Source organism: Phaethon aethereus (assembly GCF_964289735.1).
Source record: "Phaethon aethereus genome assembly, chromosome: 16".
NCBI classification, from domain to species: Eukaryota; Metazoa; Chordata; class Aves; order Phaethontiformes; family Phaethontidae; genus Phaethon; species Phaethon aethereus.
In genome coordinates, this window is record NC_138592.1 from 18,210,089 (window position 1) to 18,235,532 (window position 25,444).

General features: G+C 53.0%; 1 protein-coding gene across 1 annotated transcript in view; it reads left to right on the forward strand.

Annotated features, from left to right (window-relative positions):
• Positions 1-1,111: 1,111 nt before the first annotated feature.
• LOC309410640 (fer-1-like protein 4) overlaps positions 1,112-25,444 on the forward strand; it is a gene marked incomplete at both ends in the record, with an annotated part of 40,510 nt that continues 16,177 nt past the window's right edge. Inside the window, 29 exons of the mRNA XM_082007079.1 lie at positions 1,112-1,190; positions 1,305-1,360; positions 2,140-2,228; positions 5,769-5,868; positions 8,124-8,215; positions 8,823-8,864; positions 8,975-9,142; positions 9,431-9,491; positions 10,390-10,521; positions 10,684-10,746; positions 11,763-11,847; positions 12,118-12,277; positions 12,492-12,675; positions 13,466-13,652; positions 13,864-14,228; positions 14,660-14,768; positions 15,552-15,750; positions 16,503-16,623; positions 17,254-17,354; positions 17,925-18,012; positions 19,326-19,442; positions 20,881-21,033; positions 21,287-21,470; positions 22,006-22,130; positions 22,524-22,658; positions 23,893-24,066; positions 24,308-24,424; positions 24,779-24,940; positions 25,251-25,410. Of these exons, the coding sequence (XP_081863205.1) occupies positions 1,112-1,190; positions 1,305-1,360; positions 2,140-2,228; positions 5,769-5,868; positions 8,124-8,215; positions 8,823-8,864; positions 8,975-9,142; positions 9,431-9,491; positions 10,390-10,521; positions 10,684-10,746; positions 11,763-11,847; positions 12,118-12,277; positions 12,492-12,675; positions 13,466-13,652; positions 13,864-14,228; positions 14,660-14,768; positions 15,552-15,750; positions 16,503-16,623; positions 17,254-17,354; positions 17,925-18,012; positions 19,326-19,442; positions 20,881-21,033; positions 21,287-21,470; positions 22,006-22,130; positions 22,524-22,658; positions 23,893-24,066; positions 24,308-24,424; positions 24,779-24,940; positions 25,251-25,410 (3,808 nt within the window). The remainder of the gene's footprint in view (positions 1,191-1,304; positions 1,361-2,139; positions 2,229-5,768; positions 5,869-8,123; positions 8,216-8,822; positions 8,865-8,974; positions 9,143-9,430; positions 9,492-10,389; positions 10,522-10,683; positions 10,747-11,762; positions 11,848-12,117; positions 12,278-12,491; positions 12,676-13,465; positions 13,653-13,863; positions 14,229-14,659; positions 14,769-15,551; positions 15,751-16,502; positions 16,624-17,253; positions 17,355-17,924; positions 18,013-19,325; positions 19,443-20,880; positions 21,034-21,286; positions 21,471-22,005; positions 22,131-22,523; positions 22,659-23,892; positions 24,067-24,307; positions 24,425-24,778; positions 24,941-25,250; positions 25,411-25,444) is intronic.

The following is a 25,444-nucleotide window of genomic DNA, read 5'->3' on the forward strand; positions in this document are numbered from 1 at the left end:
CAGGAGGAAGAAGTGCTTTCCAAATTCTGCTGAGCTCATGATTGTATGATTGCTTTAATCTGGCCTAAATCTATGCACCGAAGGGCTCCAGCATCTCTCATTTACCAGTTCTCATGCAGGTGAGATGAGCTGGATCAGGCCAAGCTGGTGAGTGCAGCTGTGAGCACAGCTGGTGGTTGGTATGATGTGCCCCAGGGTGCCAGCCCCTGCAGCGCAGCTGGAGCTCCTGCCCCACTGTCTGTGGATTTCAATGTTCGTCTCAGACCTAGAGAGCTGCCACCTGGGCTGTAGCCTCTGTTCCCAGGATGTGCTCTGGTGTCCCACCTCTACCAGCTTAGCTGTTCTGGTCCCTTGCACAGTCCCACGCCGGGTAGGCAGGAGTTGAGGGGGTGTTGCTGAGCGCATGCTAGTTGGAGCCCAGTTTCCTCGCATCAGGGGAGCCCAACCCTCCTCATCAGAGGGCCCTGACCTAGGCCGGCCTGTTTCCCTTCCCCACCCTCTCTGTTTGCTTTGGAGGGTTTTGACCACAGAAGCTGTGATGTCGTGCTGGAGAAGCCTCAGGGCTGGGAGAGAACAGAGCAGTGCTCCTGTCCTTCCTGCAGTGCTCAGGCTCGTGTCCTCCAGCCAGGAGGCCCCAGTCCTGCCCAGGGTATCAGGTCTGCCCTGAAGCGTGGCCGTGTGACACCTCTGCTGGGGGATTTTCCCTTCTCTGTCTTTCCCCAGCCCTGGGAAGGGAGAGCGCCCACCGCTGCGCTCCCCGGCTCTGGCGGGCCTCTGCGCCAGTGCTGCCACAGGGCGTGCGGGGCCGCAGCCATGGGGGTCTGGCGGCCGCAGGGCAGACCTCTGGGCAGCGCCCCCCCCCCGAGCCTCCGGGCCGCGCGCTTCCCCGCCGGGGCTGTCCCCTGCCCACAGCCAGCCTGGCGCCTCAGGGCTGAGGAAGGCGGAGCAGCTGGGGCTGCTTCCCCGCTCCCCCTCGACCTTCGGCGGGCGCTGCCAGGCCCGTGGGGCACCGGGGCGGGGAGCGGGCGGCCAAACCGGCTGGACAAGTCAGGGCTGAGTCACGCCGGGCGGAGCAGGGCCGAGCGGGACACCACTGCCTGCCACCGGCTCCATGGCGCTCAGCGTCGGCGTTCGGCGCCTCTCCCAGCTGCCGGGCCGCGGCGAGCGGCAGGTGCAGCTCAGCTTCCGAGGTGGGCTCCGGACATGCTTGGCGGGAGGGAGGGATGGGGTCTGCCGTCCCCATGGCAGGCAGGCCGGGCCGTGCTGCCCCGCTGGCACCTCATGTTTCCCGTCTCCTTCCCAAGGCTTCACCCAGAAGACGAGGAAGATCCACTGTGGCCCAGAGGCTGTCTTTGGGGAGGTGAGGGCAAAGTGGCATGGCGTGTGGAGCACCGGGGATACTCCGCAGGTGTTGTCCAGGGAACAGGCATGGGACATGGCGGTGTCATGGTCGATGCCTCGTGGGGCAGGAGTGGGTGGTGGTGTGGAGTAGGGACAGGGAAGCGTTCCTTCTAGCACCCGTCTTCACCATCACATTCCTGAAGCCTGTACAGTTTTGCTTGGCCGTACCGGGCTGGCGGGTGGTTCCCATCTCTCATCTTGCATCCTGTCTGGATGCCTCTGTGCTGCCTGGGGAAAGGAGAGAAGGATTGGGGGCAGGAGGGACCTTTCCTTCTTGCCAGCCACCAGGCAGCCGGCCAGTTTGGCTGTCAGGTGAAGCGGAGCCTCGGGGTACAGTTTTGCGACGTGCCTGAGCCTGATGGCTCCTGCCCTGGGTGATCTCTTCTCCCCAAGTACCTCTGTACCTTCCCATGCTCCACCTCACCTCACAACCTGCCAGCTCAGGGACCTCAGCAGGCACAAGCATCCTCCTTTTCTCTATCCAGGGTGATGATGCTCTGGTTTCTTTAGCAGCCAACCTGTGGCTCTGTGCTGTTGGAAGGGCTCTCACTCCCCTCCCCACCCTTTCTCCACTCTCAGCTGCAGGGTTTGCCCTGGCCAGCAGCAAAGTAACTTCCCACCACAGCAGCTTTTTGTCGCTCATTGGTTTGGTCACCTTGCAGAAGAGACCAACCAGCCACCAAACATGGGAAAGTCTGTCTGGGAATGAATTGTCATCTCTTCCTGCTCTGTTTGTAGCTCTTTCGCTGGCCTCACTATGGGAAGCTGCTTGTGGGAGAGACACTCTCCATTAAGGTTTACAACTGCAGCAAGGTTTTCAGTAACAGGTAGGTCCTTTGGTTGGTGGGCAAAGAGACATACTGGGCTTTAAATTTTCTACTGGGAGTAGAAAAAGTTTATCGGAAATCTGATGGAAGGAAGACAGGCAGGATACAAGTTACAGAAGGGGGATTGAGTTGTTTTTTCTGGTGGGGCAGCAGTGCTGTATGTATTAAGTTAAATAAGGGGAATGATACAGTTGTGCCAGCAGTAACAAACACCACCTAATCATCCAGATCAGACCCTCAGGTGGGACAAAGGTAAAATAGGACCCTAAAAAATAGACCTACAAGGGCAAGACTGGACCTGCTCTCACCCTGTAGATTCATGTGGTGACTGTACTGCACCCAAATTCAACATGCCTATTAGCGGGGAAAAGCCCCAAGCCTATGGTAGTGTAGTTTAACCTTTAAAATAACCCAGCAATTTAAATTTAAAGCATCAGCTCGAATTAAAATTCTAGGTGGCACAGATACAGTACTGTGAACTCAGTAGCTATTCCAGCAGTTGTAAAACACTTCAGGAAAACCCAAGAGTAGAGGTGACAGATTGTGTAGTGGTTGTAGAGCAAACAAGGGAGCAGAGGTACATCCTTCCAGGACATGTGAAACATGAGGATGCAGGGAAGGGTGCCAGCTCTGATAAGCAAAATGTAAAAACTGAAGGAAAATCAACAGGAACAACTTTCTAGAGGCAACTAATGATACAAAACATTTTAAAGCCATCCCAAGCCTTCCAGAGAGGATGTGGAGGAAACAGATGAGTAGAGCACATGCAAGACACTTAAAGAAAAAGCCAGAGCAGAAAATGTGGCTGAACTTTGTGTCACTGTTTACTGGCTGTTTTCCTTATGGGAGCTGGATCAGAGGAATTGTCTCCAACTGAAATGTCAATAGAAACGGCTATAGGACAAATAGATAAAACAAACAGTAACAAATCACCAAGACCTGATGATGCTGAGCAAAGAAGTCCAATAGGAAATGGCCAGACTGGCACTGGCAGCATTTATCCACATACCTCTGCTGCTGGGGAGCAGAGTAATGGCAGGTGACAGACATTACAGTTTAAAAGCAGTTGGTCAGTGCATTGGGGTGATAAAAATAAATAGAGAGTGTGGAAGGACAGAAGGGAAAAATTTGTTACACTGCTGTATTGACCTGTGGTCTCTGGACTTCTGCATGTGAAGCCTTTCTGTGGCAGCAGCACTGAGCTGGAAAAGCTGGAGAGGAGGGGGATGAGCGGAGAGATTCCTTCCTTGGGGGTAGGAAACTAGACAGGCTCTGCATCTCAGAGAAGAAGGAGGTGAGAGGGGATATGAGAGATCAGCAGCTTGCAGCTGAAATAGAGGTGACTGGGGAATGATTCCTCCTCTCTTGGTCCTGGGCGGGCAGTGAAACACTCCAATGGTGGTTTCCAGCAGGCAGCAGGAAGCTCTGCTTCAGGCGGGGCTTAGCTTGGCTGCCAGCAGAGCTGCCACGGGGAGATGGAGGCCAGCGTACACAGGGGCTCCAGACAGCAGTAGCACAAGGTGGGGTTAGGAGTGGTTGAATGCAACCCCAGATATGTTACTGCCACTTGCAGGGAGTCAGATGACCCTTCCCCAGGGAGAAGCCCCTTTAGAGTAGATAAGTTTTGGCCTGACTTGCTGCAGACATCCCTGTGGCCATGGATTTATGTCCTATTTCTGTGTTTACTTGTGTGAAGCCTCTGCTTTTGTCTGGGAAGAGTCACCCCAGCTCCCCTGGAAGCCCAGACACAGACTGGCTCCTGTGAAGTCCAGCTCTGCTGAAGGGGAGAGCTCCTTCACACTCAGGGGGACTGGATCTGCACAAGCCTCCATGATATTTGAAAACTCCTGGCAGTCAGGTGAAGTCCCTGGAGACTGGAAAAAGGGAAACATTGCACCATTTTTAAAAAGGGTAGAAAGGAGGACCCTGGGAACTACCGACCTCTCAACCTCACCTCTGTGCCTGGGAAGATCATGGAACAGATCCTCCTAGAAGCTAGGCTAAGGCACATGGGGACGGGGAGGCGATTCGAGACAACCAGCATGGCTTCACCAAGGGCAAGTCCTGCCTGACCAACCTAGTGGCTACCTCAGTGGACAAGGGAAGAGCTACTGATGTCACCTATCTGGACTTCTGGAATGCCTTTGACACAGTCCCCCCCCAACACCCTTCTCTCTAAATCTGGAGAGAGATGGATTTGATGGGTGGACTGTTGGGTGGATGAGGAACTGGTTGGATTGTCACATCCAGGGGGTAGTGGTCAACGGCTCCATGTCCAGGTGGAGATCGGTGATGAGTGGTGTCCCTCAGGGGTCTGTACTGGGACCAGGATTGTTTCATATCTTCATCAATGACATAGACAGTGGGATCAATGCACCCTTAGCAAGTTTGCAGATGACACCAAGCTGAGTGGTGCGGTTGACACACTGGAGGGATGGGATGCCATCCAGAAGGACCTGGGCAAGCTCGAGGAGTGGGCCTGTGTGATCCTTATGAGGTTCAACAAGGCCAAGTGCAGGGTCCTACAACTAGGTTGGGACCACCCCTGGTATCAGTACAGGCTGGGGGATGAAGGGATGGAGAGCAGCCCTGCCCAGAAGGACTAGAGTACTGGTGGATGAAAAGCTGGACATGAGCTGACAATGTGCGCCCACAGCCCAGGCGGCCAACTGCATCTTGGGCTTCACCCAAAGCAGCGTGGCCAGCAGGGTGAGGGAGGGGATTCTGCCCCTCTGCTCTGCTCTGGTGAGACCTCCCTGCTGTTCTGCGTCCAGCTCTGGAGCCCTCAGCCCAGGAGAGACATGGACCTGTTGGAGTGGGGCCAGAGGAGGCCACAAAGATGATCGAAAGAATGGAACAGCTCTGCTGTGAGGACAGGCTGAGAGAGTTGGAGTTGCTCAGCCTGGAGAAGAGAAGGCTCCGGGGAGACCTTATTGCAGCCTTTCTGGGCTTAAAGGGGGCTTAGAAGAAAGATGGGGAGAGACTTTTTAGCAGGGCCTGTTGCAGGAGGACAAGGGGTAATGGTTTTAAACCAACAGAGGGTGGGTTGAGACTAGATCTAAGGAAGAAATTTTTGACAGTGAGGGTGGTGAAGCACAGGCACAGGTTGCCCAGAGAGGTGGTGGATGCCCCGTCCCTGGAAACATTCCAGGTCAGGTTGGACTGGGCTCTGAGCAACCTCCTGATCTAGAAACCTCTTCTATTTGAAGATGTCCCTGCTTGTTGCAGGGGGGTTGGACTAGATGACCGTTAAAGGTCCCTTCCAACCCAAACTATTGTATGATTTTATTTTGTGAATGCGTTTAATGATGGCAGCTCAGTTGCAAGCAGCTGCCTGGGCATGACTAGGATGAAGGCAGTAGGGTCAGTGAGTCTCAGGTATTTCATCTGCCAGACTTCCTACGGACAGCACAGCAGCAGTTAGCTGCCTTCACCGCAGCTTCGGAGGGGCTGTGAGCAGGAGAGCAGACATCCTGGTACTCACTTCCCCCAGCATGTAGGCTATGTTCAGTATTGCTGCAGTCTCTGGTTTTGTTACAGGATTCTCGGTACCCTTGTGCTCAGCCTTCAGCACCTGATGACGTCTGGGAGGTTGATCCTCCGGGAGGCCCTCATCGACGGGAACCACAGAGTCACTGGTGTAAGTCCTCTGAGGGCACCCTGGCCATCAGCAATCAGGAAGTCTTTGTGGGAAACCTTGTGTGGTGCTTCCCAGGTGGATTTGGGGCTGAGGGGTAGTCCAAGGTGCTGCTTTGAGCCTGGGAGTGCTGTGGTGTTTGTGACCCCTCTGCACAGGGTTGCAGCCACCTCAACACCACAAGTGGTTTTAGGACAATCCAGAAGTGTGTGGGGTGGGCTGGGGGCCCTGGAGACCTGCTGAGGTTGTGGATGAGCAGAGGGAGGCTTAGTAAAACCTCCCCCCGTCTGGGTGATGGATGTAGGAGGTGGTATTTCATCTGCTTCCTGCACCGTGCAGTGCGTGGACATGGGCTGCTGCAGGGTGCGAAGCAGAGGGGAGCTGATGGAGTGAGGCTGAAGGTGGCAGAGTGCTTTGGAACTCCCATGAGTTTTTAGGTTAAACACCAGTGCTAACTGAATGGCTTAACAATGATCTGGGGCAGCGTGAGCGGCTCTGACACTTGCTTGCCCCTCTGCTCTGCGCCATGGGTCCCACTCTCCTCCTGCCTTGGCATCAGGGCTCACTGGGCCCTTTGTGCAAGTGGAAAATGAACGTGACCCAAAAATGAAGTGTTTCCTGCCAGCTGGGTGTGCAGGCATGGCTCAGCAAGTGCTGGACAATCAGGGCTCAGTGCCAGGGCTGTGGGCAGGGCTGGGAGGAGGAGAGGCGGAGGTGGACAGCCCTGTGATGTGCTGCGCCCTTGTTTGCCCTTCCCATGGGCAACCTCGCTCACCTCTGTGGTGGCATGTGGGATGCAACTCTATGGCCACTAGACCACGAGCACAGGCATGGCTTTCCCGTGTTGCTGAGTTGGCTGGATCAGGGAGCAGGTCCAGGTGGAAACAGGATTTCCAGGATGATTTTTATACCAGTGCTTCTCACTATGTAAATGTTCATGGTAGCAAATGGACAGTGACTAGACCGACCTGTCGGCAGCACTCCATGCTGGTGATGGTTTGAAGGGACCTAGCTAGGGGCACTTACAGCACTGTAAAATCAGAACTGCTCTGTGGCCCAACCCTTTGCCCCTGGCTGCTGCTTCTCTTGTGCTAACAGCAGCACTCACGCTGATGAGCCACTCCAACCAAAAACCAACTGCATTCAGTTTTGCCAGGTTAGTTTTTGATTGTGCAGCCCTGGCTGCACAAGGGCTGCGGGTGACAGAAATAGGGCAGGCAAGCCTGGACACCCATCCAGGAGCAGCCTAAGACCTTCTCCCTCAGCTGGGAAGAGACATGTCCCCAAGGGAGAGAGACTGCTTCAACTGGTGCTCCTTCAGCAAAGTGCAAACAAAACCCTTCCTGCTATTCCAAGTCCTGTTCTTCTCTGGGGTTTGAGTTATTTGCACCCGTTTTTCTCCTGGTGGTTTGAAGGTTTTTTTCAGAGCCTCAGCTATTCACCCAGCTTTGTCTCAGACTTCTGCATCCATCCAGCCTTTGCTGCTGCCTTTCCCAGCCTCTGTACTACTGCTTTCTTGGGCTGTATTTCTCCTCCCAGGAACATGTTTTCCAGGGACTGAGCTGTGAACCTAGCTTGTACATCCCCTTCAGCCTTCTGAGGAGTGACTTCCTCCATGGCTGCAATGAAAAAACGCTGTGAAATTCTTGCATGTTTGTGTTGGTTTGAGGTCAGGCTGGTCACCTGCAGGCCAAATGTTTTCAGACCCAAGCTGGCTGTGCCAGTAACCAACATGCCCCATACTTCTCTGGCCATCCTTCTTCATCACTAACACTAAGTTAGTTGATGTCCCTTGTGATGCAGACTCAGGGTATGCTTATAGCTTCTGTGGTGTTTTAAACCAAGCTGTCATGCCTGGGGATGCTCTGATGGCTGTCTCATGCCTCTCACAGAGAGACCACTTCAAAACCCTGCATGTTTGCTCTGCTGCAGGGCTCTCCCCACTTTCCTTGTCAAAAGTGCCCTGAGATGGCTCTCAGGGGCACCTCCATGGTATATTTTAGACTTGTAAACTTAAGCCAGCTTTTATTCAGTGAATCCTAGAGTTTGGTTAACTCTAGCTTGTTGATGGAGACACAAAAGGAGAGTCTGGTATAAACAGGCTTCCTGTGGAGTTCTGACCCCCTTTCCTTCCCCTTCTTTCCACCAGCATCTCATTTCTTTTTTTTCTTCCACACTCCCCTTCCCCTTTTCTGTGACATTTCTGCAGTTGTTTTGTGGCTGCTGAGCTCTTGGGCAGTTTCATTTTCTGTTTGTAGATCTACATTGAGTTGGATTTGCGCTACCAGCCTCCAGATGGCTCAGCTGGGACCTGGGTTGAAGAGGACTTTGTCTATCAGATAAAAGACAGGTAGTGAAATCCTGTGAAGAGCAAATTTCCAGGCAGCTTGTACAGCTGCCTTTGCCAGTGGCAGCCTTTGGGATGCAATCCAGCCTCATTTACTGTCCACCTCTGGCCAGGCTGATGCATCTCTGCTCTACAGCAGCAGTAAGTGAGCAGGGCTCTCGAAAAGAAAATACCTTGTCTTCACGAAGAGCCTGCGACTGCAACAACCCCACTGTACCCTAGGAGTCCTCTCAGACTTGAGAGCATTTCATCAGCGTTCCTGGCTGATCAGAGCCACACTGTGGTTGCAAAGTTGCAGAGAGCGTGGCTTTGGACTGTAGCAAGCCCAGGCACCCTGCACACAGGTGGTGCCCAAAACCAGGGGACGTACGGGTGTCTGGGATGGACAGGATGACAGGCAGCAGCAAGGTCTGGGGAGTGTGACTTCTGGAGTGCCAGAGGCAAAGCAGCAGGCATACAGGGTGGACAGTGGAGAAGCATTGCTTAGGAGGATGTTCATGTTCCTGCCAAGAACCAAGCACGAGCATGGCTGTGGCACTGTTACTTAAATGCATCAGTGAACAACTACAACACACTTGTTTTTTAAGCAAAGCATCTGTTTTTCTTACAGTTCGGAGTTAATCATCTGCAATCCTGGATTTGAAGAACTCGAGTAAGTAGCCCTACTTGAGTGTAGCAGCTCATACTCTGGGTGGAGGGGACTGTACAACCCACTTGTCAGCGCTGACAATGTGGTGCATGACACGGTGGGGGTGCTTGCAGGGCAGCTGAGGGGCCAAGAGCAAGCGAACTGGACAGGAGGGCCACCACACTGGGCAGGAAGCTGGCAAAAGGCCTCGAGACTGATGAGGAAGAGGAAGAGGAGGAAGAAGATTTCTATGATGTGTCTGAGATGGAGGTCTCAGGCATTGTCTTCAGCCCTGTGAAGAGGTATCCATGACATCATGTTCTTTTTTGCCCCTGCTTGGGCCCTGGGGTAGAAAGTGCCAGCTCATGGGGTGATTTCTAGGGGAATCCTGCATCTCTTGGCATTCTGCTTTTGCAAAATGTCAGAAATGTTCAATCTCCAATGGCCCCAAACAGGGACTGTTGGGGATTTGCTCATTTCCAGGGCAAGAAACCATTATTTGCCAGGGTTTCCATTGCTTCTTTGGTAGGGGCTTGGTCAGGTCCATGCAGTTGAAGAGACTTGCTCACCCAGGTTGTTTTTCTGTGCAGCCGCTCCAGACTTTGCTCCACACGGGACCTCTTTGCCACCCCAACCCCACAGAGCTTCCAGGTACTGCAGCATTGGGTGCATGTCCCTGCAGCTGCCTCTGTCCCTGAAGCCCGTCCCTGAATCCCTTGCTGCAGACCTGGGCTTCTCCAGTTGTCACATACCCCAGCGAGGCCTCTAGCATGAAGACGTCGTCTTGCTTTGTGTGGTTTCCCTGGGCAAGGTGTGAGATTCCCTGAACAAACTGCATCCATGAGTTCTGGCTCCAACATCAGCCAGCCCAGAGCAGAATTTCTTTTTGGGTCATGTAGCTAGCTATAGATGTTCAGCAGAAGGGAATCAGCCTGACAGCCACATGTGCCACTGTAGAACACTGCCTGAGCAGAGCTTCAGAGAGCACTTGGGCAGGGCTGGTGCCTGCCAGCTTCCCCTGGGCCTTGGCTGGGCCCCCAGGGACATTTGTAGTGCATGGATGGGGGTGGAGGGCTGCTGTAGGGTCTTTCTTGGAGATGGTGGGAGGCTGTTATGAAGCTGTGGCTCTGGGTGATGCTCTGACATCAGGTCCATCTCAGTTGGATTCAAAGAGAAGTATTGACAGGAGATACAAAGAATATCTTCTCCAAGATGCTCTGTGGACCCCACGATGTGGGATTAGTGGGTTTGCATCCCCTTGGGATCAGGAACTGAGTGGGGACAGTGCTACTGAGGTGACAGTGCCACAGGGGAGGCTGCTTCTGTCAAAGGTGCTGGGGATTTGTCTGAAAGAAACAAAATCTCAAATACCATTTTGGTTTGTCTCGGCTATAGCAGATTTCAGCAGCCATGCTCTTGCCTGCCCCAAGCGTCCAACCCCTCTAGTGAGAGGGCCCTGCACATTTGCAGGTATTGCTGAAATAAGCTCAAGACGGTGCTGGAAATGAGGAGAGTGCTGATCCAAGGGGTTTCTTCCACATTTTCTCAGGTTGGGATTAATATCATTGAAGCACAGAAGCTGGTGGGGGTGAACATTAACCCCTTTGTGGTAGTCAAGCTTGGAGAGGAGAAGAGGCACACAGCGACGCAGAAGTCAACAAACTGCCCCTTCTACAATGAGGTATGTGGTATAGACAGAAGCTCTGTCCTTACCCTACCGGTGTCCCAAGTGGCTGGGGCCATCCTTGCAGGGGATGCTCAGGATGCAGCTGCTCTCAGGCAGAATTGCTTGTGGGGCCATTTTGGGAGTCCAGGGCTCAGCTGTCTTGCTCTTCTCTTTCAGTATTTTTTGTTTGAATTCCATGAGCCAAGGGACATTTTATTTCACAGACTCATAGAGATCTCAGTAAGTATGTCCTCCTCTTTATCCTTCATCAGTAACTGGTACAGCCCAACAATTCTGCATGTGGATGCTGGGAGTGATGGGCAAAGCAAGGGTACCAGTACCAGGCAGGTTTTCCAGCCAGAGGCATCTGCCCCACAGAGAGACCAAAGGACCTTCCTGTGGCCATAGACAGAGACCTGGACCCACTTTGAGTCAGTGCCGAGCAGTGCTGCCTTTCCACCTCTGTGTCAGGTTTTCTCTGCATCCAGTGACTGAAGTGGGGCCTCTGGGGCAGTTTCTTGCCTGTTGCTTTGTTGCCCCACTGTTTTGGGGGCAATTTCCTGCTGCCTCTTACCCTGGAGCCTCATCCTGCAGGTTGTGGAGGTGAATGACTGGTGTGAGGGGAACTCGGCAATAATTTGAGCTGGTAGAAAAGCTCAGGCAGTCAGAGAGCAGTCTTCAAAAATCCCCTAGCCCAAAGCGCAGGGGCTTCTCCAAGACATGGGGCTTTTCTGAAGATAGCTAAACCCAGCCAGCACCTCCTTTGCCACATGATTTCCAGCACTTTCCCTGTGAAAGGCTGCATGTCTGTTCTGCTGGTGTCCATTCAGCACACACTGAGGAAGGCTTCGGTTTTGGCAGAGACAATATCCTGGTGGGGCCATGGCTTTGCCCTGGTTCAGCAGGATATGGACATAGGACTCCCTGCGGGAAAGCAGGTCTGCTCTTGGTCCATAGTAGCGGTTTGGCTTATCTGGGGCTGGCAGAAGTTGAATTGGTTGCACATGAATTTGCCTTGGCCCAGGTTTGACTGAGGGCTATGGACTGGTGGGCTTTGAGGGAATGGTTGGGCAGGAATGGGTTTGTCCCAGGGCTAATTCAGATGGGTCAATGTGCATGAGGAGCTTGCAACCACTGCCTGAGCTGTGCATTGGAATGGGCATCTCTTAGCAGTCCTGTCCTCCTGAGAGATGTCTGGATGTGTCACCTGGCTGCCCACATCTCTTGGTGCTCAGGGAGATTTGTGCTGTCTGCAGGTTTTTCACTCAAAGAAGATACCGTTCCTGGGAACGTGCATAGGAACATTCAAGATGGATGTTGCAACAGTGTACAGCCAGCCAGGTATGACCGACTGCACTGTGTACCTGCTCCCTGGCCCCAGCTTTGTCTGAAGCTGATGTTTCCTTTGTGCTCTGCTGGGTCTGGTGAGGGCCGTGTCTTTAAAGCACTTAGTTCACATTAGGAGTAGCACTTGCTTCTCCTCCCAGCAATCTGAGGGCTCGTGACACCTCCTGCACCATAAGAGGCAAGGTCAGGGCAATCTTAGTGCAGACGTAGTTAGGATGTGAAATGGTAACCTGGGCTCTCCACCGGGAACTCCTTCCCTCTCAGATCACAGGTTTTTCCAGAAGTGGGCTGTTATCAGTGACCCCACAGACACTCAGGCAGGTGTGAAAGGCTTTGTGAAGTGCAACATCTCTGTCACCGCACGCGGGGACATTGTGGGCTCCCTTCCTACCTCCTCCAGCAACCACGATGAGGACATTGAAAGGTAGGTGCAGTATGGTCTTGCATGGCCATGGGGAAAACAGTCATGTCTCTTCACACTACATTTTTTGCCCCATTTTTCCCTTGTGAGATGGAGAGCAACCCAAAGAAAAGACCTGTGGTGAGGCAGGATCCAAACCTCCTGCCCTTTGGGGCATTTCCCAGCATTGTGTTTCCTGGGCTTCAGGAGAGAGCCAGAACATGAATTTGTCTTTCAGGAACCTGTTGCTGCCTAAGAGAGTCCCTGCAGAGAGACCCTGGGCCAGGGTCTGCATCAAGCTGTATCGTGCAGAAGGCCTGCCCAGCATGAGTGCAGGCATCATGGGTGGTTTCTCCAAGATCATAGGGGAGAAAAAGGTCTTTATCGACCCATACGTGCTGGTTTTGTTCTGTGGGCAGCAGGTGAGTCTGCTGGGGGGTCTGTGTGGGGCCAGGCTGGTCCTTCCTTGGCTGTGCGGCAGCATGTGCTGGGCTGATGCTGCCAGCAACCTCCATGGGACACAGCAATCCCACTGGACACAGGCTGGGAGATCCCAAGTCTTGATGTCTTTGGCAGTGGCCTGAGCTGTGTGGCTGTCGATGCGCAATATCTGGATGAGAAGGCTTTTATGGGACTTTTGTCTCTGCAGCGAGCTGCATGGGGGACAAGCCGCAGCCCTGAGCACAGCCACTGGTTGAGTTACTGGCTGTGCAGGCAGAGATTTCATATCCTTAAATGTAGGCAGAGGGTCAAATAAATTCTGGAGCAGAAGTCTTCTCTGGCAAGCTGGACTCAGCCTGACACCCTCGGGAGAGTTTACTCAGCTAATGGCCCTTTTCTTGCACCCAAGGCCAGGGTTTCTGGTCCTGTGATATCCATTGAGAATCAGTCCTTGGGCAGCCTGGTGGGCCTGGGGGTCCTCCCAGGGAACCTTGCGACACCTCTGGGTCTGTTGGTGCTGCCTGCTTGCTTCCAATGTTTTCCTTGGCTGTTCAGGGCACAGCCAGGGCCTTGGGACAGCCTCCTTTGATGCAGCACAGAGAGCAATTGCTGGGATGGGGGCAGGAGCAAGGACACTGCCACTTCCAGAGCTTGCCCAGCACCATCTGCAGGCAGGACAGGAGAACATGCCATTCCCAAAGAGGCTCTGAGGCATCCCTTGCTCTGGCTGCTGGCTGGGACTGCATGGCTTTCACACTGTCCCCTTGCCAGGGGGAAACGTCGGTGGAGACCAACACCACTGAGCCTGAGTGGAACGAGCAGATCAGCTTCATTGAGATGTTCCCGCCTCTGGCCAGGAAGATAAAAGTCCAGGTGCTGGATGATGCCAATGTTGGTGATGTGGCTATCGCTACACACTATATTGACCTGCAGCAGATCTCAGACCCTGGCAGGAATGGTGAGGCCTGGTGCTGTTGCCCCTGGGGCAGGACATCCTGGGCAGCCCCATGCCATGCACCCTCTGCTTGGCCATAGTGGTCTTCTGGAGGTGGGAAGCAGGAGTGGCCGAAGCATGCTCACACCCCTGTGTCCTGGGCTGTCTTCCTAGCGGAAGGTCTCTCTGCAGTAGCACCCTGTGGTGTAATTAGACCCTGTTGCTGTCACTGCAGGCTTTAACCCCATGTTTGGCCCAGCCTGGGTGAACCTGTATGGCTCCCCGCAGAACTCAGCTCTGCGGGACATCCATAAGGCTCTCAACGAGGGCATGGGTGAAGGGATCTTCTACCGCGGGCGCATCCTCATGGCCATCATGGTGGAGATCTTCAGCAGCCCCACTGTGGCAGAGAGGAAGCTTGGGGACAAGACGAAAGGTGCACTAGGCAAACTGAAGCTGAAGAAGAAAAGTAAGAAATCCAAGGAGAAAGCCAAAGATCTGAGCCACCTGCAGGGAGAGGAGGAGGCTGGGGGCTCTCAGGAGGCCGAGCAGCCCAGGGAGGTCACTGTGGAGGTAGAAGAGCTTCATCCACTCCCTGAGGTGAGTCCTGCCGTGCTGGTGTGGCTGATACACACCAGCCTGAGGTGTGCACAGGCCTCATGGGGAAGAGGCAGCGGGATCACTTACTGGTGTAACAGTGCTGGAGCAAGCCTAGCCTGCCCATTGCTGTGTCTCCACTTGGCTTGGGAAAGGCAGGCAACATGCAGCTGTGTTGGTACAATAGCCATACTTTAGCCTACAAATCTGCTCAGTGGCTTCATGCAAGCATCAGCCACAGCTCCGCACCAGCCCCCTGGGATTTCCAAGAAAACTTGTCTCGCGTCTGGCAGCCCTGTGGTAGTGACCTCAGCAGTATCCCACTGATGTCCCTTGAGAGGGCTGTCAGGCATCAACCATGCCCTGGGGCTGTCTTTTGAGGGTAGGGTTTTGGCACACAAGGCTCTTGGCCTGATTTCTGTCTCCTTGTTCAGAACGCGTTGGGGAGGAAGGAGGAATTCCTCCTCTTCGCTGCCTTCTTTGAAGCTACTATGATGGACTCCTCTCTCAGCTCCAAGCCTGTCAGCTTTGAAGTCTCTATAGGTGGGTAATCCCCAGGGCCCTGTGTGCCAGAGCTGCCAACTGCCCCAGAGCAGTGCAAATCTCCCTCTTGACACCACAAGTCAGCACTGCGGTCCTGAGGTGCCAGCCCTTGCACAGCTCATGCCTCTGAAACAGGAACTCAGGAAAGATAGGGGATGAAGCCAGCGAGCGCGCACAGTGTTTTCATTACCTTAAAAGTCTGGATGCTCTCCTGTGGGATTGGAGATTTGCAGTATTTGTCTAAACTGCCTGTTTGGGGAGAGTGGTTGAAGCTCTCCTGAGAAGTGGGGGTGAGAAGAAGTAGGAGGGCTTGGGAGCAAGAAAGGGAAGCAAAGGAAGGGAAGCTGGGATACTAGGGCTGACCATGTGCTGCTGAGGGGCTGTGACAGTGGGTGATGGGGAAACAATGGTAGGAGAGCAGGTCCAAGCCCCCACCTGCTGAGCTGGATGGGTGGAGATGCTTGATGCTGAGAAGTCTTCCTGAGTGACTGCTGCTGACCCCTGTGTAGAGGTGTAGATGGCAGTTAGCAGGCACTTGGTGGAGCTGGTGGAACCTGAAGGCATACACAAGGACTTCCTTGCAGTTGCTCAGCTCCCTCTCGGACCTCCTAGTTGTCCATGTGATGCTCTGATGTTTGGATGCTACTGAACTGCTAGTTCCAAAAGCAGTGTATGCCCATGTGCTTCTCTTGGCAGGATGATTGCACTCTGATTTTGCAAACTAGCAAACTTGTTTAACAGTGATCCCTTTTACCTGTTTACTGTTTAATGCTTAACTTCAAGGAAACTATGGCAAAACTGAAGAGGTTGTGACCAAAGTATGGAGAAAAGTGGAAAAGGGAGAAGTGAAAGAAGAAAAGCAACCTTTGCTGGACCCTGATTCAGATGGTGAGCTGGATGTTGAAGTCATGGCCCCAGCTTCAGCAGCACTGAACAAGTCAGTGACAAAGAGCCAGAGACCAGAGCCCATGGAGTATGACAGGTGAGTCTTCTTCATCCTTCTTTCCCACCTTCCCTGGTCCTGCCCCAGCTTTCCAGGTTGGTTATTCCAGATGTTATTAGAGGTCTACTCAGCAATGTGATTGCTGTGCAGGTGTGTCTCCTCTTTGCAACCCTAGCTGGTTGCCATTGCCCATTAGCTCTACAGGCCCTGTGGTGTCTGCTTGTTGTGTGTAGGTGGCCAAGGACAGGGTCCCAGGGAAACTGTGACTGTTCCATAACAGCAGTCCCTTTACCGGTTAACAAGCAGCATCCTAAGGGCTTGATTCCAGTGCGGAGGAAGGAGAGGAGTACTCCAGCGCATGCTGTACTACGGTGGGCAGACGAGACACATATGCAAGCTCTTCTGATGATTGCTCTGGGAATGCTGCCTGGTTTGTCCCCATAGGCCTGGCAGTGTCTTGGTGTTTGTTGTTGTGAGCCCTGTGCTTGCTACTACTCAGTCCCATAGCAGCCAGAAATCCTGGCAGCATCCCATGCTTCTGTCAGCCTCATTCATCTGGGCACGTGCTGCACTTTCTGCTAGAAATGCTGCCCACTCGTTTGGGATGAAAAAGGGCAGATCCAGCAGCTTGCATCCATGTCCATTGTGCAGGGCCCAAAACAGTCGGTCCTCTGTAAGGAGGACAGAACCCAGACACTGCTCCCCATGCTGGGTGTGCAAGCGCTATGTTGTGACATGGTATGTGCTTTCTGCAAACAGCAGCTGTAACCTCCTGTGCCTGCTGCCCTTAGGTCATACAGCTGCCTGCCCATGACGCATGAGAAACCCTGCGTGTATGTGTGGAGCTACTGGGAGGATCACACTTGGAGACTCTGCATTTCCAACTGGATTGTCAAGCTGGCAGAGCGCCTGGTAGCGTGTTCAGGGTGTCTGTTTGTGGCACGGTTCTTCCCGGTGTGCTTTCTTTGTAGCACATGCGATTGCTCTGTGAGACATTTGCCTTAAACATCCTCACCCCTGATGCAAGTCTGTCTCTCACCAGGCTCTGTCCCACCGGCCCTTTAGACGTGTAGGGTAGGGCAGTGAGTGCAGAGCCACTGCCCGTGCTGTGCTGCAGCCTGGAGGTGTCTCCTGCAGGTGTGAGTGATGCGACAAAAAGCTACTCTGCTGCCAGTACTGAGCTGTGCACTGGGGAGATGCTGATGCAGGCAGACTCTCAGTGTCCAGCTGTCATCAGGGGGGTACAGTCACTTCCCAGGACCTTGACTTTCCCTTTTGGGCTTAGAAATCCAAAAGCAGAGCTTGCCAATGTCTTTCAGTGGCTGCTCAAGGACTGAGACACAAGGTGGTGCGACAACCAGTGTTAAACTTATCCCCAGGCTCCAGAGAGTCCCTGGCAGCACAGCACTGACCTGGAGCACTCTCATGATCCACAGCTCCACAGAAGGGCACAAGCCATTTGTGGCAAATACATCCTTGCAGTGTTTTACTCTGACCCCACAGCCAGGAGCAAGCTCCCTGAACGTTGCACTTTCTCCACAGGAGCAAGGGCTGGAAGATGTGGAGAAGCTAATGAGAAGGCCAAAGGCTAAAGCAGAAGAGCGGCTCAGAGAGGTGCTGGAGGAATTTGTAGCTGGATGCAGGTTAGCATGTCACTGATTTCCTAAGGTTTCTTGTTTTCAGGTTAGGAGGTCATATTATGTTCTGCCTGGGGTGTGCGCAGCCCGACTCTCTCATCCTCTTGAGGCAACAAGAAGACCAGGATGACCTGGGGAAAGGACCCAGTAACTCTTCAATCTTGTCTCCAAGCCTTGTCTCCGGTCCTGGGAAGCGCAGAGGTTACAGACTGCAGCCTTGATGTTCCTGGACTCCTGGGTGTTTTGTAAATGTTTATACATTTCCTTCACTCTCTTCAATCACTCAGACAAGAGGGTAGAGTTTCAATCACTGTGACTGCCCAGTGGGGTCTGATATGCACTTCAGTCCCCAGCCTTGTGATGGCAACAGTAGAGAGGAAGACTCAGGTGCTGAGCAATCCCCAGTGTACCTTTCCAATCAAAAAGCTTGCAGAACAGAGGGCATTGCAGAGAGGGGACTTTCTGATGCATCTGGATTAGTACCAGGGATTTGGAGCTTATAACCCTGCTGTGTGACCTGAGCTCTGCCTGCTGGGTGCAGAGGATGCACAGCCTGTACTGCTTTTCTCATTGCAGGCAATATTCACTCAGCACAGATAGAAAAACAATGGCACATCCAAACAACCTTGACAGATGTCGGACAAAATACCTGATGCGCAATATTGTAAGCTGTGGGGCTTGGTGGTGGTGGTGGGAGTCTGTGTGATCCCCACTCTGGGGAATGCTTCTGGAGGACCAGCTGGAATTGATGCTAAGGAGGAAGCTTGAGGCCGAGACTTATGGTATCAGTCATAGGCTTTTACTGTAGCATCTTCCACTTCTGCTCAGAGCAATACATCTTCCAGCACAGGGAACACAGGCAGGGACTGGCCATGGCTGCCTCCAATTTTATGCAGATGCTGTGCCCTGATGCCATCCTTCCTCTCCTGTGGGGCACATGTGTCTGAGCACATGCACGTTGCTGCCCAGTAGGTTGCTGGAGGCCTTTTGGTGCAGGCTATTCCTGCAGACAGTTTGGGGGAGCTCACTGAGACCCACTGTCCCTGGAAACTCAGACTCTAGACTCGGTACCCATTCAGCAGATCTACAACAGTCATCCATCTGCCTGTCTCTGGAGAGGGCAACATCTAGGCACTCATAATCCTGCAGACAAGGCCAACTAGCCAAATGAGAGCACAGTTACATACCCTCCACCACAGCACAGCAGAGCACAGCAGTAGTTATAGTCCCCATCAGACTACAAAGCTTTGAAAGGCTGACCAAAATGCAATGACAGCAGCAGGAAGTAAAATTTAGGCATGTCTCGGTCCTAGCTCCCTTCCCTCTGCCTCCCCACACATTGTCTCCTGAGCTATGGTGAAGGTACTCTGGTAAGTCTGAGACTCTCTGAAAGAGAGAACCAGCCCAAGAGATGAGTTTTCTGGCCTTGTCAGTCCATACTGGGTTTACACCCTGAATTCCTTCTGGATTTTATTATTAGTTTTGGTTCATCACAAAGTCTCTCCTCAGATGTGTTCACTATCAACTAATGGACATAAAAGCCCAGCCCTGTCTTCCTTCCAGCTTCCTACATCTTCATATTCTCATACTTCTGTGGCCCCAAGTTGCTCCTTTTGCAAAGCCTCCCCCAGGCATGACCTGGAGCCTTAGACCATCAGCTTCTGAAATGTTTACTCCTTATGCATCTTTTTGCCCCAAATGATGCTCATGGACTTCTGTTACCAGCTGGCATTGGCAGAGATGATGAGTTACTGGCATCTCCAGTTCTTGGCACACTTCACCAAATGGCTTGTGACAGATTGACGGAGGTTTGCTCTCAGCATCTGGGGAGCGAGCTGTGGTGGAGTTCAGGGCGCATTGGGGCAGAATGGATGCAATCGGCACAAAGGGTGCTTCCCTGCAGAGCCTTCGTGAGGGGTGCCAGCATGGCATGCCTGGGTGACAGCTGGGCATGTGACGGCTGTGCTCTCTGTTCAGATCCTGTATGCAAAGCAGGCACTCCGCGTGAGGCGGCGCCTGACTCGAGCCAACATCAAGGAGAAGGTTAAGGAGACAAGGAGGGTCCTGAAAAAGCTACACTTCATGGCTAAAGAGGTACAGCTGCTCCCAGGGCACCCTGTTTCTGAGCAGGAGAGGGAATGGGCAAGGAGAGGATGCTGGGCTGGCTGCCGGGGCTCTCACTAGCCTGAGTTGGGGCTTTTTCTCTGCTGTCTTTCCTTGCTATGTAAAATCCCAAGTTCCAGCTGCTCAAAGTTACCATATTGGCTCGTATGAGACATGAGGCTTGGCAGCTTTGCAGGTCTTTTGATGACAGAGCAGGGGTCCAAGCAGCTCAGTGGTGGGTTGGAGGCAGAGGTGGGCCAGCTCCAGGCCACCTGGGCCTCCTGCCCTCTCTGCCCGACCAGACCGAGGCTGTGCCTGTAGCAGGGCTATGGGCAGTCTGCCTGGGAAAACAGCCTTGCCTGTGCTGCCCACACTTCCCCCAGGGACTGACCCTAGACACTTTTTGCAAATTCAAACTTACATTGGTTGTCTTATCCATAGCAAAGACTCCATTTTCAGAGTTTCACAGGCTCTATTTAAGTAACTTCCCCAAATCAGTGTGTTTGTGCAGTGTAAACCAGAATGCAATATTTGCTGGCATTAGGTAGACAGATGTTGCAGTTTGGAGAAGTCTTTCACTAAGTGAAGTCAAATAATTTTCACACCTTTAGCTATGTGAAGGTAGACTTTAGGATGACCAAGATGCCACCCCTTGCACCACCAGGAGAGGAAGCTGTCTTCGGGCTCCAGCCTCATAGGCTGGCTGCAGCTTATCCCCCAGACAGAGAGGAAGCTTCTCTCATTTTGCTTCCTATGATAGGGTGGGAATGTTGCTGTCTCTGTAGAGTCATCCCTGCACATTTACTTGCCACTTTTAGTCCCTGCTTGGAGGTTGGTGGTCTTGGTTTGGATCAGTAATACATTGTTTCAGCTACTTGTGTGCTGAAAAATTACAAGTACTAAGTACAAGTGCAAACACTAATGGCAGGGGAAGATAACTTAGGTTAGAGTTTAAAAGAAGTCATTGCTTCCATCTGTGCATTTGCTTTATTGCAAGTCCTGCTCTCAACCTGAACCGCAGCTTTATGCTGGGCACTTATATTGCTGGGATGCCAGCTAATGTGGTTCCTTCCCATGGATCAGCACTTGGGCTCCTGTCAAAGGTGGGTAAAATGCCATTTCTCCAGTCTTGTGGGGGATCCCTCTTTCCAACATGGCACGGGGTTGAGTGCATCCTTGCTGGTGTTCGCAATGAAAAACAAGGCAGATCACAGGTTTCTCTAAGAAACCTGCAGAGCCATATTGCAGAGCTGATTCTTTCAGAAGCATGTGCCCAGTGTTAGGCCCTTCATTTGCTTCTGGATCTCCAAAGGGCCCTGCAGCCAGCAGTCCCTCCTGCAAGGAGATGAAGCTTTCACTGTGTCAGTGGAGGGAGGACAAGATATGTGCTGTTCCTCTGCTGTGACATTCCTCTCTTTCCTCCCTCCAGCCCCAGTGCACCCTCCCTGATGTCTTCATCTGGATGCTCAGCAACAACAGGCGTGTGGCATATGCAAGAGTTCCTGCACAGAACATCCTCTATTCGGTAGTTGAAGAGGAGAAAGGCAAGGACTGTGCAAAGATCCAGACTGTCTTTATGAAAGTAAGGTTTATATCAAAACAGTGTTCTCTTGCTTGCTTCACGCTGCTTCTCCCTCCTTGGTTCCAGCCCTCCTTCCTGAAGTCCTGGAGTTCACAAGGAAACAGAGCTCTTGCTCTACCACTGCCTTTTGCCTCTGCTAACGTGGTACTCTGTCTCCTGTGCTCTTTGGTCGGTCACTGGCTGATGGTGATTGTCTTGGTCTGAAGCGGGCATGGCTGAGATGGGAAACCTGCTAAACCTCCTGTGCTTTCAGGTCCCTCGCTTGCACACTGGTGAGATCTTTGCCAAACTGGAAATCTACATGTGGCTTGGGGTAACCAAATATGCAAAGAACTGTTTGTTGGAGCTGCCTGAGGAGTTCAAGTACCTCTCTGAGAGTGGACATGAGATAGGCCAGCTCTCAGCGTACAGTCCTCCCAGCTGGCTCAGCAGGGATGGTGAGTGCAAGATGCCACTTTTCCATGGCTTAACTGTGAGCAGGAGAGCAGAGAGGTGAGAAGTCCTGTGCCAGGGTCACTGTCTGAGGAGTAGGACCTGATCTATCATCTCCAAGGTGTGACTGGGACAGGCAGATCCAGTTTGCTCTCATGAGGATATGTTTCTATGCTCACAACTGGAGCAGCGGGCAGGATGGGTGCTTTGTAGGCACTGAATGTGCTGCCAAACTGGCAATGGGCATGAGGAGGCCTGGTGGTACTCCCCCAGAGCAGATGCTCACAGCAGATCACTACGCATTTCACATGTCATGTCCTTCCCAGAGGTGTCTGGGGAGCCCACTGAGCTTGTCTTGCTTGGCTAAACCTTTTGAGATGTGCTGACCTTCTGAGAACCAGTGGGTGCCCCTAGAAATGGTACCTCTTCCTTGCAAGATGTGCTCACTCCTAGTTGGCTGGCCTTCCTCTTCATGCATTTTTTGGCCTCATGCAGGGCTCGACTAGAGAACTGGGACCTCTCTTCTCTTTTGCTTGCCAGATTTCAGCTATTTCCAGCTCCGAGCCCATCTGTATCAGGCTCGAGGGATCCTCCCTGCAGATGACAATGGCCTTTCAGATCCATTTGTGAGAGTGGTGTTTTCGACTCATTGCCAGACCACCAGGGTGAGATCACTTAAACTCTTAACTCTGTCTTCTTGGGGACTTGGGGAGAGAAAAATTATCATGTCCCCACTGACATGTTGAAGGTCAGTGCTGTGGCAGTCCTCCTGGATATTTTGTAACTCCAGGCACGAGGTATTTGTGTGCTCTGGGAGGTGTGACTATGTTCAGGGAACATTTGACAAAACTTATATATCATTGAGTATGGTCTCAAAGGTTGATTAGCATGTGCTAGTTGGCCCCAAGTGCTAATTTCAGACTTTTACCATCTCCTCTCCTGCCAGGTGCCAGCTGCGTGGGAGAGGGGGATCAGACCACACTTCTCTTTTTTACAAAGTGCATGTGGTTTGTTTCCACTGGCTGTGGTATGCTCAGGCCTCCCATCTCTGTCTGCAGATGCTGGAGGAGACACTGAGCCCAATGTGGAATGAGCTACTTCTGTTTGACCAGCTCATTATTGATGGGAAAAAAGAAGAGTTGAAAACAGAGACCCCAATCATTATAATCAACCTTTTCAGCCATAATAAATTTGTAAGTATGGCCATGCTGCCCTCCTGCTGTCGTTTCCAGGACAGGGAAGGCAGAGGAGCTCTGTGTGGGTGCTGTGAGCAAGCACTTAGGAGCCACATCTCTGCTTGGTTTCCATGACTCAGCTTGATCCTGGTCCACTGGTGGTGGTGAGTCCTGGGGGCTGTGGCTGATGTTGAGACTTTCTGCAGACTTCTGCTGTGAGCTGGGGTGAAGCTGCTGGCTACAGCGTGCAGATGGCTCAGAGATGCTCTGAGCCAGGGCCTGATGAGTGCTCGGTGGATCCAGGATCTCTCCTCTTTGGAGAAGTGCTGAGCCTCTCCCAGCTGCCTGCCCCACTTCCTTGGCAGGCTCACGTTGCAGAGGGCTCATAGCCAAGGGGAGACAACGTAGCTCTGTTCCTTCCTCTCTGTCCCCCAGGTGTCATCTTCCATCCCTCCTCAGTCATCCTCCCTTTTCTCTCTCCATTAGTACTTTGAAGTCACACTCTTCTCCTGGGGCCTCTCTGTTATTGTAAGGGGAATGGTGTAACTCGCACTGGATTGTCCTGTGTAGCTCAGCAGCTTTCCTGGGTCCATTTTCTGGGTCTCAGTACGGACAGACACTGACATACTGGAGTGAGTCTGGAGGCGGCCACCAAGATGGTTGGGGCTGGAGCACAGGACAGAGTGAGGAGAAGTGGAGAGCTGTGTATATTCAGCCTGGGGAAGATGAGGCAAAGGCAGTGTCTTATTGCTTCCTGCAGCTGCCTGATGGGAGAGGGTAGAAAAGGTGAGGTCAGACTCCTCTTGGAGATACCCAGAGGCAGGATGACAGGCAACTAACACAAGTTGGAACAAGGAGTAAAATCCAACTTGTATAAGGAAGCAATTTTCACCCAGAGGGAGTTTAAATGCTGGGACTGGAGCTCAGAGAGCTTGTGGGATGTCCATCCTTGGAGACATTCAGACCCTGGCTGGAGGAGACTCGGAGCAACCTGATCTAGCTTTGATGTGCTCTGGTGCATGGTCATAGGCTGTTTGCCCAGTTCTGCATCGAGATAGACTGGGAGTTAAGAGGAACTGCTGCAGGTGTGTCTTGTCTGCTCCTACCTCTGGATAGAGCAGAGGAAAACAAAGCAGAGGATGGCAAGGGTGGAAGAATGGTTTTGTGCTGTCCCAGATTGGCTGGAATTAGTGGTGGTCTTTTCTCTGAGGTGGTGAGATAACACAGGGATGCTTTGAACCCTTTCCTGCAGGGCTCCCCTGCGTTCCTCGGCCAGGCCTTTGCTGTCCCACAGGTGAAGCTGGTTGATGAGCCATACACCAAACCTGCCCTGCAGTTCTTCGATTTCTACAAAGGCACCAAAGCAGTGGGAGAGCTCATTGCCACCTTTGAGCTGATTGAGCTGGATTACAGTGGCTATTTGGAGGTAACGGGCTCGTAGGTAGCTGCATATGTTTGCCAGTTCTCTGGGGAGAGCTGTGTGGGTAAGGAGCTGGTTGCATGGGGCCTACCACAGGAATCCCTGTTGAAAGCCACATCTGGCTTTCAACTGAAGGGAGGCTGCAGGGACAGAGCCTGTGAGCACAGATCAAGAGGGGAGGGAGAGGGGCATGGCGTGGAGTAGAAACGGCTTTCATCGCGTGGTGTGCCCTGCCCCACCTGTTCAGCCGTCAGTGCCCGACGACGTGGAGCCCAAGGAGCCTGACTACCTGGGAGACCCCCATGCTGGACGGTTCATCATCCCTGAGGGCATCCGCCCAGTGCTGAAGGAGTTTCGCATAGAGGTGTGCTGCTTTCTACTGGGCTGGCTCCCCACCGGGCTGCCCCACACGGATAGCACAGCTGGTCTGTGCAGCGGGCAGGGCTTGGGGAAGGAGTTGGGTCTGGAGCTCAAATGTGCCTTTGAGGCCTGAGCTGATGCCAGAAATGGAGGTGCTTGACGTGAGGGAGAAACTGTCTCAGCAGTCTAACAGCCAGCGCTGTCGGGTGGCTGGGTTGGGGGAGTGGCCTCATGCCTCTCTTGGGGTCTGTGTCCTGTGAGTGAGGGGGGTGGCAGCACTGGGCAGGGTTGCGGGCTGTGTGGCCATGCCGTGCCTGGCATGTCTCAAGCAGTCCACTGGCATTGTGTTGTGCTTCAGATCCTGTTCTGGGGCCTGCGAGACCTGAAGCGGGTGAACTTATTTGAGGTGGATCAGCCCCAGGTGGTCATTGAATGTGCTGGCAAGAAGGTGGAGTCAGAGGTGATCATAGCCTACAAAGAGAACCCCAACTTCACTGAGCTGGTCAAATACATGGACGTGGTGAGTGCGAAGGGGGGTCCTGCCATGCTGGGGTGGCACAGTGGCCGTGCTGTCTGTCTGTCTGCATGGGACAAGGTAGCAGAAGGGGAGCTGCTCCCAGGGTTTTGCTTTCCTGTGGCCACATCGTTCAGCTGCAGATCAAAATCTTTGTGAAATTGCCCACCAGGAGCTGTCTCAGCCATCACCTGTCACTGCAAGGCTTTGGTTTTTGGGCAGAGCTGCAAGGCACTGTCAGACCTCTCTGTGTGTGGTGGGGCTGCTATGGGTATTATCCTTGTTCCTGTGAACCCTGTGTGCGGTTCTTTTGCAGGAGCTCCCAGAGCAGGTCTACCTGCACCCTCCCCTCAGCATCTTTGTGGTGGAAAAGCGGGCATTTGGGCGCACTGTGCTGGTGGGTACCCATGTTGTGTCTGATGTGATGAAATTCTCTCCCAGAGAGCTGGAGGAGGAACCAGAAGATGTGCCCAAAGGTGAGTTGCTTGGCGAGATTCCCGTGGAGGCAGT